General features: G+C 39.9%; 1 protein-coding gene across 1 annotated transcript in view; it reads right to left on the bottom strand.

Moving 5' to 3' along the window:
* Positions 1 to 12714, bottom strand: part of map1aa (microtubule-associated protein 1Aa) — a 71849-nt gene that overhangs the window by 52853 nt on the left and 6282 nt on the right. The window contains exon 2 of the mRNA XM_088920697.1: positions 10960 to 11061. Within this exon, the coding sequence (XP_088776823.1) occupies positions 10960 to 11061 (102 nt within the window). The remainder of the gene's footprint in view (positions 1 to 10959; positions 11062 to 12714) is intronic.

The following is a 12714-nucleotide window of genomic DNA, read 5'->3' as shown; positions in this document are numbered from 1 at the left end:
ATATGGGACTTACTCATAAATCTGACAGCAGCCCTGTGTTAGGTTTTTCTTTCAGACAATCCACTCACTTTTTTATAATTTTCTCATCAATTCACAGAATAAAATCATTGTTTTGAAGTAGTTTTGAAGGGAGGATATCTGGTCTGATTGAAGCAACACACTACCCTTGTTGACATTCATCCTAACACAAGAGCCATAATATAAGCATAAATATCACTGAAGCACATATACCGAAGTGTACTTACCCTATGCTGTCCTGAGCAGTAACTCTTCGACTAAATGTGATTAATGCATAGCAAGGTGGCTGTCCTGCTTTATCTTTCCAGAATATTTTTAGCATTCATGAGATAAACAGGGAGATTGTAGACTATCAAGAATTGCAGTGATAGCCACTTATGGACATTGCTGACCTTACTCTGAAGAAAATTGCCCTGCAGTGAGAAACAATAGGAAGGGTGAATTTGCAATTGGGTTTTCAGAAGGACTGTTGGCAGGGCCCCCTGTCACTGAAATTGACAGTGGAAACTCTTCAGAAGGGTGCTACAGAGAAGGGTGAGAGGGAGAACTGCCATTTCTGTTACCTGCATGTGGTAAAAAAGGAAGAAAGGAATCAGAGCGAAATTATAATGACATTAATATGAAGCATGCATTTTGGAAGGCAGTCAGACAGACAGATGGACAGGTGGTTAGCAACCTTTCAAACACACAGCTGTTGTGCACAGACCTGCTCTTTTTTAGTTGAAGTTTTAATTATGCAATAAACACCAGTCATTATATTATTTTGGTGGGAGGGATATAGTCGGATATTTGGGCTTACTTTGCCATGAATGCAATGCTCACTATTTGTATTTCAGTCATTATGGCTGTGTCTTAGAGCACCACGTTGTAGGTTGTGTTACTCTGAGCTTATAATTGATTCTTCTGAAGTGCGAATGCCTATTACACTCAGGGAGCTTTCTGCTACGGCAGGTGAGCGTTTAAAACATGCATCCTGTAATAAAAGCTGGTGTCTCCTATGCTCTTTGGCAAAGGAGGATAAATCTCTATCCTTCTCTCCCTGTCTGTTTTTTTCTTTTTGCCATGCAGGACTTTCCAGTCTGTGTTTGACAGCATGTGTGTAGATTACGTACTTGTGAGAATTTTAAGCATGTCTTTTTATGCTGTGTTCCATTTCTCTATATATCTGAATAAATACAATTTCACATTCATTCAGGAAGCGAGCAATGAGCTCCAGACAGACACGAAGGTGACGGTGGAGGCAGTGGAATCAGTGTTATATAAGGTGATGAGCTGCCCCAGCCTCATGAGGTCTTTCAAGGGGAGTTTTACATAACTGGGGCAAAACAAACCCTATGTCAGCAGGTCATTCTGGGTGACACAGTGTCACAATTGGAATCCCTCCTCTCAAGAGCGCTCCGGGCCTTTCGTATTTTAGTTGATTATGTTCACCTGCCCTCTGTTTGTCCTTCCTTATTTAAGCCTGGCACTCTTGCTGCTCCTGGCTCTGCATTGGAAGACGGGCGCCTGGAGCCCCGCCTAGCATCGTGTCGCCCTACATCCATGGCTTGAGGGCATAGGCCTCCTATCAGCATCCTGACCCAGCTGAGTCCGGGGCTAAGTCAGTCTATTTTTAACTTCCTAGTTCCTGGTTCCATGTCCCTGTTCCTTGTTTTTATTCTTGTCTTCGTCTTGGATGGACCTTCCGGTTTTTGGATATTGGACTGTGCCCTGGTTTCCTTATTTGGACTGTGTTGGACTCGTTAGCCTGCGCCACGCCCCCCAAGCACTATAGTCACACCCCCCTGTCTGTCAACCCATGCTGATCCTTGTAGTCTCCTCCCTGATATCCTTCTCCACTTACTTCTGGATTATACCGTCTGCATAGGGTCCTGAACTACGGTTTGCGGGAGCCTGGACCAGCTCCTGTTACACACAGGGTCTGCTCCTTGCTGACTGGGGCAGCAGAGAAGAGCAGGCAAGAACACAGTGCTGGGGCAAAGGAGCACATGGAAGAAACAGAGTGCACAAAGTCATTGGGACCTCATTAGTACTCGCAGTAGCCAGTGTAAACACTGCTCTGTGCACTTCAGGTAATTTTTTTAAAAATGTCATATTACTGTACTTACTTTAATAATAATAATAATAATAATAATAAACTTTATTTTATATAGCGCCTTTAAAGGTGGCTTCTCAAAGTGCTTTACAGAATGACAACAACAATAAATAAGAAGAATAAACATGATAAAACACAATTACAATATATAGAGGAGACCGTGGATGGTGGTACTAAGAAAAGCAGAGGGGTGAAGAATGGAACCAGTTAAGTAAAGGCTTTTCTAAAGAAGAGGGTTTTGAGTCTGGATTTGAAGGAGTTTAGAGAGGGTGACTCTCTGATATCCTTGGGCAAAGAGTTCCAGACCTTGGGGGCATAACAGGAGAAGGCCCTGTCACCCATACAATGTAGACGGGCTTGGGGGACAGTAAGGAGACCAGAATTAGAAGAGCGAAGGTTGCGAGGTGGGAAGTAGGGCGATAATAGTTCAGACAGGTACTGAGGTGCCAAGCCATGTAGAGCCTTATAGGTGAGCATGAGGATTTTAAAGTCTACACGGAATTTGAACGGAAGCCAGTGCAAGAACTCCAGAATAGGAGTAATGTGATCACTTGCACTAGACCTGGTCAGGATTCTGGCTGCTGAATTTTGGACATACTGCAGTTTGTTCAGAGTAGATTTAGATACCCCAGCGAGTAGAGCATTACAGTAATCAATTCGAGAGAACACAAATGTGTTGATCAGCTTTTCAGCCACAGTTAGTGATAGCATAGGGCATAGTCTAGTGATATTTCTGAGGTGAAAAAAAGATGTTTTGACAGTATGCTGCACATGTGGGTCAAACGTTAAGCCAGAATCGAATATAACCCCAAGGTTTTTCAATTTAGATTGAAGCTCAAATACAGATCCATCTACAGATAGGGTTATAGGACTGGCTTTACAAAGTTGATGGGGTGCCAATAAGCATGACTTCAGTCTTGTCGCAGATAAGATGAAGGAAGGTTTGAGTCATCCAAATTTTTATGTCAGAGATGCAATTAGATAGAATAGAGACAGCCACATCAGTGTCAGGTTTGGTATGGATGTATGCAATTACGTCCCCTATTACTACAATAAATACTACTAAAACTACAATTATTAATGCTTTCTCAACATCTACTGCCACTTCCACAGCCTCTACTGCTACCACTTCTTCTAGTACAACTGCTACTACAATTACGATGCATACTTCTGCTTGCACTAGCTTTTGATATCGATGTTGACTCCTTATTTTGCTCAAGTTTTGAAAAGACATTGCAAAAAACAATGAATTTGTTCAAGCAGGCAACATATTGCAACAGTAAGTCCACAGCAGCGGAAAAGTAAAGCAAGAATTTGGGGAAACCATGTAAATGCAGATGGAATCATAAAGAGGTTAAACCATTAAAAAATGGTTAGTCATTATTAAAATAAGACTGCGGTGATCTTTAACAGGACAAGATTCTGAAGTAATTAAGGGGAAGTCATTTAATGAGCAGACCCAAGGGCCTGGGAGGACAGGAGTTCAAGACATCGGATGTCTGGTGGTATGAGTGAAAATAATACAAACATTAGTGAAAATACATACTTATTTAACAGAGAATGCGCTTCTTAAAAGTTTACTAAAATGACATAGACAACATGCTTACTGTACACGTAATGAGAGAGGGAGGACTCAGTTAGGACTATAGACAAATCAGAAGGATATACAAAGTCAGGACAGTAGCCCGCAGAAATATAGTTCAGAGGGAGAGCAGTGAAGAACAATATGGAGCACTGCCATGGAACCACAGTCTCCTGCGATTCAAAGTATTCTTAAGCCTCTTCATAATCACCTTTTGCATTATAATCTGACAGTTATAACGGAAATACAATCACTTTTCAGCAAAACTGTTTTGTCTGCGTTCAACATAGAAGGCCTGAATAAGTCTTTCGCTAAGGTAAAACTAAGCCTAAACAGTGATTTCCAAAGATCTCCAGAAATGATTTGCTGATACTATACAGTAAAAAACAAATTCTGAAAAAACGTGCATCAGTGGTATATTTAAAGACAAACTATTTTCTTTGTCAGTTGACAACAAACAAGCCAAATTATCTCCCATTGCCCCAGCTTTAACCACAAGACAACTATCCTAGAGTTTTGTTCTCACCATTGTCTATGAAATATGAAGGCATACTGCCCTCTCTGCAACATTATAACTGGAAAGTCTTATTCAGACACATCATGGGCTCAATCCTTCATGGAGACTAAAGAAAATATTGAACAACCTTTCACCTTCGCTGTATTTCCTAAAACTGCCGAAGTGAGACCTGCTTCCAGTAATTGCTAGTCGCCACGGCAACGTGGCCTAACGGGAGAATTGGAGCTAAGTCAATTGGGTGCAGACATTGTGAACGATTGATTTTTTTCCACCATTTTTTCTATTCCTTTTCAAGGTGGATGAGTAAGTAAAACACGCATTAGTTGTGAATTAAAAGACCATTTGCAGTCCAGAGCACTCTCGTCTTATTGGAAGATACTGCAGTATAGTGACATAATCATTGCATTGTCCACTACTTCATATATAAAATTTATACTTTAAATGCTGTATGTTTGTGTGTGCTGTATGTTCACTGACTCCTCCACCCGTCAGAAGGGATTTCTGCATTAGTTATTTATTCATCTCCTTCCGTATTTGAAGTTATATCCACAGGGCAGCTCTTTGAACCAAGCACACAGCTCTGCATCAGTGAGGCATGGGGAGATCTGTTGAATGATAATCACACACACTTTCAAGAGCACCCTCTGCGAACAACCAAAATTTCAACCCACTTTTAAGTCAGAAAGGCTGAAAAGTCTCCAAATCCATTGCCATATCACATTGAAACCTATTACCTGTGAATGTTAGAATGTTCATTTCCCAGAAGCAGCCTGTCACTGCCATAGCCTGTTTTGTTATATTCATGCAGTTCAAGACCAGAAAGGTGTTTTTATTTTATGAAGGATGATTTAAAAAGTCATTAAAAAGCTCCGGTAACTTATGCATCCAGCTGTGTGGGCAACATGAGGTCTGTGGACTGGTACTTCTGTCAGTACTGTAGTGGCAAGCATGTTTATCAGAAATTAACATTCACAAGATCAGTCATAGAAGAATGAGGAAAAGGTATTGAATGACCTTGAAAAAGGTTAGAATAGGTTGATACTCAAAAAGTGTAGGAACACCGTCCTATTTATTTGATAATAAATGTATAATTATCTCCTACCAGCTTCCAAGGAAATGCTAACTTAATTAACAGGATTCTCTAAACCAACACTGAATGTTTCACCTACAATGAATTGGTGTCCTGTCCAGGGTGGAGTCCCACCTTATACTCTGTGTATGCAGGTTTAGGCTCTGGCACAATTCAACCCTCAATAAGTTAAGCAGCTATGGATAACAAAGATGGACAGAAACACTGTTTTCTGTGGACAACAGGACAGTGAGATCACCCTGTTTCAAACCAAGTTTCTTAAAGAAATAAAAAAAAGTAAAACTGCAAATGCTGGGTCATACCAAGCAGATACCACCCAGTATATGGTAAGAGTAACACCCAATGAATGTCAAGTAAGTTGTTGGCTATTTAAAATGCTAAAGATGAGGTTTGTGGGCAAGGAAATACATGTTTCAAGTCACTGGATATCTGGGCAATACTTTAATCCAAACACGCTAGTGACAGTGAAGACACCTTAATCTGGTCCTATAATTGTTCAAATTAATAAGACCTTTAATTGTACCATTAAAAGGTTGTAATTGAATGTTAATTTATTCACGAATAGGCAACTCCAGACGGCCAGAGTCCTGAAGGGCTTTTGGACTATTCAATTAACCACTGATGAAGACACAAAAACAAACTGATGATATATACTGTAGCTTTCATCTAAATAATTGGTTTAATTAAATCATTAAGGTCACAGATTAAATGAAAACCAGAGCACCAGAGGTGTGTCCATCATGAACTATCCCTGAGCATCCCTGCTTAAATGCTTCTACATTATATTTTACAACCTGTTTTGTAATACTGAAAAATGTTAGCAACCGAAATGCAGTTTTAGAGCTGTGTTATTGCTCTTTGATCTTCCTTTAGCCTTCAGCTCTTAGAAACCTTTACATTCTTTTGCTCATTATTATTTTGACAGGTGACTGGTGAACAAAGGCATGCATCTGATCGTTCTCGCAAGGTGGCGGTACGACCACGACAGGGTTAACAAGTATTTGCCGTTGGCTCAGTGAGCGAACCTGTTCTTAACACCCCTCAGCTCTGTTCTTCACACACTCCATTGTGCTGTAATAGAGATTTACTCAGCCAGCACTAACAGAGGGAGAGGTGGGGAGGCAGGGGGAGAGAGGATGTTGCATTATTCATCCTGGAGGGATAGTGCAGAGAATGAGGGATAAGCCAGGAATTGCGCAGGCAGAGAGGAAGAAAGGAAAAAGAGGAGAGAAAAAAAACATTTATTCAGTAAAACAAAATGAAAGTGCAAGACAGCTGCAACATGAGCAAGGAAAAAATAGGCAAAACGGTGACAGGCGAAAGAAAAAAAAGAAGAAGAAGGTGAAAGGATAAAAAGGTAGGTATCAGCCCAAGAGAGAAGGTGGGAGGAGAGAGAGGTGTATGTGGAGAGGGGTGTGTTGCAGCTCAGCGTGGCACTGCAGTAAGAAAGGGAAACAGAGATGCAGAACTATCCCTTACAGCTCAATAAATATTAATGTTTGACTCTGCAGTGATACGTTGTTAGAGAGGTTGTGTTGAGGCTACAAGGAAGAACTCCTTTAACTCTCCATGGCTCTCTGCAGTTGTGAAAGTATGAGGGACGTTGCATACTGAAATCAATGGCACATCGCCTCCCACGTCCTTGTGAAAACTCAGATCCTAGTCACAAGGGGTTTATTTGTTTAATGAAGTTCTTTCTATTAACAGAGGGACTAACAACACTGTATCACCCACTGTTGAGGCTACCCAGTGAATTTCAATACATTGTGTGTACCACAATGCATGCTTTTGTAAATGTGCCTTTGTAAAATATGTAGTGTATTAATAAATATTAAAATAAATATACATTTAAATTTCTGTCTTGCAGTAACAGTATTCTCCACCTAGAGGGCATCCATCCAGACAGTTTTTCCAATATATACTGTGGGTTGCATCATGAGTTACTGTACCTTTTATTAATCCTGGCTTTTTTAATAAATAACTTGCTTATAAACTCATTTTTGATGTCTGTGGTATGCTCTCTACACTGCTGGCAAGTATCTTTACTTTTAGAAAGTATGTGATAAATGAAAGCTATTCATAATTTACTTCTATATGAAGGAAGCTTATGCTGTATTACTGTATGGTAGACTTGGTTCTGATCATCCGTGGAATTATAGGACAATCCTGGACAAGGAGGTATAAAAAGAGATCCCACAGTTGGCTTTGTGTACAAATACTCTCTGGTATCACTAAAGGGTCCCCTGATGGTGCCATCTCTGTGGTGTTAGAGCAGCAATAACCTTCCATATTGATACTCAGTTTGTTGTCCACTCTAGCGCCAGTGTTCCAGACACTGGCAACACTCCCCTGCTTGATCTGCACCAGGCCAGTGAGCTCTGTGATGCAACAGGCTGAAACTCCCAGACAGCACCAAGTGACAAGAGACAGACAGCCACTCCATTCCTCTTGCTTCTCCTGTTCTCACATTCACAGCAGGTCCTCACTCACAAAGTATGGATTGAGATCCCTTGGATGTATGTGAACTAAATTCTTGGCTCAAATCTATATAACATGGGTACGGGTAGGATAAATAGATGAAATGATTTGATAACGTGTTGTATTGAATGAGGGTAAAAAACACCATCTTAACTACACAACACAACACAATAACATGCATAATCCTGCACAACTGTTTGTGCAAATGACACTCCAGACAAGCAATCATTTGCAGCAGTTTGTCACATTATATATTTTTTTTTCAAATCTACTTTTCCCTGCTCTTCCTCTTGGCTGTTTGCACTTTATCCATGTACTTGCCATGTGATCCACTTCTTCTTTGTGCACCAAACTCACGACTACTCGATTTCTGTCCTATTCCTATCGCTCCCTATTTTGCTCTTCTAATATTCCCTTGTTTCCATGTGATAATTTCCCCAAATCTTCCTATGACTACACTCCCGCTTTAAAACTATATCCTACCCTTGTCTCTCCTTCTTAATGTCACCATCTTTCTCATTTATTCTCCATATTGCCCTCCATGCTCTGTTTACTCTCCCTGGTACAGACATAAGACATTCAAATCATCTTTCCTTCTGCTAAGCTAAAAGACAGAGGTACTGTACACACTGCAATCCCCGTGCCACACTATAAAGGTGCTGGAGAATGTTTCCCCTTGACAAGGTACAGAGATCTTTTCCATATTAGTCTGTTGATACATTAACATGCAGGAAAGCAGCCCTGCCTGCCAATCTCTTTGTTCATCCTCAGTGTTGACCCAGCCTATGTCACAGAGACATTTTCACCACTATTGTTGTTTAGTCTTTGCCCTTTCTGTCAATGCAGTAGCGCAGTACTGGAAAAAGTGCTATCGCATGAATATTATAGATTATAGTCAGGAGGCAGTGTTCAGGAATTGTGTGGGTGTTTACCAAGGCTTATTGATATGATTAAATGTTATTGTTACAGTGCAGGTGAGGACTTCGTGTGGGTGCAATAAAGGTTTCATGTCAGATTGACTGCTGCAGCATCTTGGGAATTATAGATAGGTGAGTTTTTCGAAGGGTCTCATTTAAGAGAAATAAAAGCAAATGGCTTTTTAAAGAGGTATTTTTAACAACCCTGCAAAATTTGGAAACTGTAAACCTCCTTTAAAATGGGAATTTTAAAGGGAACCACATCTTCATTCTGCCATGGGCAAATGTTCTGCAAAAACCGATCATTAAGAGTAACTGTAACAAATAATGTTCTGCTTCATAAGGACAATAAAGGTACAGTAACATAAAGTTTTGAGGAACATTCTGTGTTTTTTAAAAGCAAAGTGAAAACTATCTTCTGCGAAGGGTTATGCATACCTGAACATACTGTATAATGGAACATTTGTTTCTCATTGAAAACAAAAGTTTACAAAATTCAAAATGGTAGAGGGATAAAAACAAAATTAGAGAAGATTGAGAAATATGAAATAAAAAGCTGTTGTATGTCTCTAATAATGTGAACTATACCCTGAAATGTAGTAAATTACATTGATACTGTATATTGATGTACAGGTATATTGAATCTGCTTGTGTCAGTAATCAGGCTGTATTTTTATAGATTCATTATGCAACATTATATCCTGATTTATTTTTGTTGTCAAGGTATTGTGTGTACTTTTATATTCTGGCTATCGATCTCTGCTGTAAAATGACCCAAATTGGAGTCCTGCAGTCCAGCTTCAGTCAATAAGTTCCTTGTCTATGTTACTGCATTTCCAGTAGCCCACTTAAAATCTCTGCTCCTCTCTGAAGTACCAAGACACCCGCCCTCTCAGAATAAAACCAGAAAGCTCTTTTCTGCTGTTGTAAACTCCGGAGTAGGCACAATCTGATCTGCTTGCTTCTTGTCCTTCACAAGATGCAGTTGCTAACAGGCGAAACATAATATTTATCAATTGCAAGATCTCCCTGAACAGCCTAATGCTGTGTTTTACAGTTCCACTGGAAGCAGGTGATCAGTAAAGGCTCCGTGCTGCTTCTTCATGTTTCACAGCTACCAAAAGGAGGAGGTCTGCTGCTGTTTGGTCCTGAATGTGTAACAGTATTGTTATCAGTGTACAAAAAACATTATCTCCTCCGTGATAGTTCTTCTTAGTCTTCAACTGGAACTGGCTTCTGGCATCTTTCCCTTACCACTGTCTGAGAAGATACAGTCTGCTCTATTAACTTCACTTTTAGCCCTCGCCTGTACCTTCAATGTTCCCTCACAGGTTGTTTCTGTTGTGTTTAAAATTATTTACCTAAATACCTAGGGTTGAATGACAGGGCATAGCATATGGCTATAGAATCAGATTATTTTTCAAGCCTCCACAGCTGTGTTATTATGAGATGTAAGATGTATAAAACACTACTGATCCATAGAAGAGAGTACCTAGAAGACATAAAGAGGAAACACAGGCCACTGCAGAATATCACTTAATTATCCTGACCCTTTTTACTTTCAATCAGTACAATCCTAGTTTTCCTGAACAATATCCACAGATAAGTACAGACACAGTTAACATTATCTTTTTAAAAAAAATCAATGTATGAGATCAAAAGGTCGCTGGACAATCAGGATTCCAGGACAATCATCAGATTCTCTGGTAATGAGTTTTTTGTTCTTTGTTTTTTGTTTTTTGTTCAGAGATGTTTAAAACTGATAAAAAAAAAACTGATGCATGGTATGATTTAATTAAACTTGACCAGACTTTTAGTGTTCCATCTGAGGGATGATCAACAAGCATTGGGTGCATGACTTTTTAAACAATATTGATTGTGAATATCTCACACATTCCTAATGAAATAATCAGTGACAGGTTAAATTATGCTGGAAAGCAGATCTAGGCCGAACTGGATTTTACCAATATTTGTATCATATGATACATTTACTGGAAATGCAGGAAATGAACAAAAAAGAAATTTCATTGTTGCCTTTATTCTGGATCAAGTTACGTTAAAACCCTTCATGCACTGAAATTAATGGATGTTCATCAGGCTGGCAAATACAAATGTTTAATCCAATCTGTGAAGTTGTAAGGGTGTGTGATTTAATTGCTGTTATAGTTCACTACACTAAAAGCTTGATGTTTTTCATTTACTCTTATCAAATGAGCTACCATCCTGTGGACACGTCATACCCCTTGGCCTGGGGAAACTAACCTCTGACCTCTGCGGAGAACTGTGCTGAGTGCCGTGTCACAAATTGCTGCAGCTGCTGGTCAAGGTCACAGGAAGTGAGGTCGATATCCCATGAGCGAATTCCTGTCAAAACAACAAGGACAGTCAGTAAAGCAGGAGACAGAGACAATAAAGTATTTTACACTATGGAAAACACAAAATGTATTTTTAACCGACTACAAGCTTCTTCCGATCAATCATTTTGTCTGACAGAACATACACGGGTAAGAGCTGATTATTAAAATGAGATGAGCAAGACTCTTCTTATCACTAGGCAGGTGCCTTAGAAGGCTATACAGGGGCAGGATGAAAACTGAAGTTTTCTGAGAATAACAAGTAATTCTCTGCAAAAATTGAAGCCAATATCCATAGTTAGAAGATGACATGTTGGATTCGTTCAGCGAAGCAGCCCTGCTGTCAGGTTTCATTATGGAGCAGGCGCACAGTAATGAGAGGACCCTTTGCCACTGCAATCTCACTTTCTTACTGTTCTGTAATTTTCCACACAGCTCATACTTATTGAGAGGCATAACACAGAGCTTGAATGTCATACTTGTAAAGGTATGTAATATGTTTCACCATACTACATACTTTTACCACAATTTCACTTTGCTTTAGCGTGGATTACCATAGTAAATGTTTGCCTAGTGGCTTAATGATCAACAACAATCAGGAATTCTTTTAATTCTTCCCCCTTGCATCTTCTAATTTAACATGTTGGTTTTGCTTTCAAGTTACTGTACCTTGCAGAACCAAGTTCCCTTATTTCCAAACTGTAACACTTTCCAGTCTTCATTTTATTTTTTCCCTAGTGTTACTACAGTTAATAGTGACTGGCTATTTTGTAACTGACAGGACTGATGAAGGTCACCATCTTGCCATGTCAGAAGGAAGAAGACTAATTTCCACCACCATAACCAGGATGTGAAATGCAGCAGCACATCCTGCCACAGGTGTATAGCAGGTTGAGCCAAATGAACTCTCCAGTGTCGTTGATGTCTTCAAGGCTCTTTTAAGCCCTGATGGACAGTCTCGTTAATGCTGAGTAATGCTTTCAAAATGCTTCAAAAATGTTTGCAGTGAAAAACACATTGAAAACCAATGCATACAAAATGGTCACAGACACCATGAACCTTCCTTACAGCTCATTCACCACTAAGCTACTCAAATGAATGTTACAGTTGATCAAGGTCAAATAAAGATCTATTTTAAAAGGTCACCCCTCAGAATGCTTTACAATATAAAAGAGAATACAGTCACACCTGCATTCATGCTGTTTCATACACACACACTGTCTCTCTGGCTCTAACTGGGCTCTATCTGAGCATGTCCGCTGCTGTCTCACTGCGGTTAGCAGCTGCATGTCCTGTTCCTGTCTGACTGGCTCAGGGTGCAGCGCTCATTAAAGCTCCCTGACTTTCTCAGAGTGGGATGATCTGCAATGGGAAAATGGTGCCTACCTCCCTCCAGCCCACTGCTTTCACACAGAGTTTTAGCAGCACTTGAAAGGGAATAACAAATGCTGAAATATCCAAGGATCCCAGCAGAACCTGGTATAAACAATTCTGAGACTATTCAGCAGTTTTTGTCAGATTTAAGAAAGATCTTCCTTACAGGGTAGAATAGGAACTGGGCAGAGACAGAATGGCTACCACGTGCAAAGCCATTGAACTACGTTGGCTTCTTTAATCTAATTTAAATCTAAACATAAGCTTTAGCCAATGCTTGTATCCTAAA

The sequence above is a fragment of the Atractosteus spatula genome, chromosome 7 (genome assembly GCF_055471065.1).
Source record: "Atractosteus spatula isolate fAtrSpa1 chromosome 7, fAtrSpa1.hap1, whole genome shotgun sequence".
Lineage (NCBI taxonomy): Eukaryota > Metazoa > Chordata > Actinopteri > Semionotiformes > Lepisosteidae > Atractosteus > Atractosteus spatula.
Note: the sequence above shows the minus strand (reverse complement) of the source record. Positions and strands in the feature narration are given on the sequence as shown.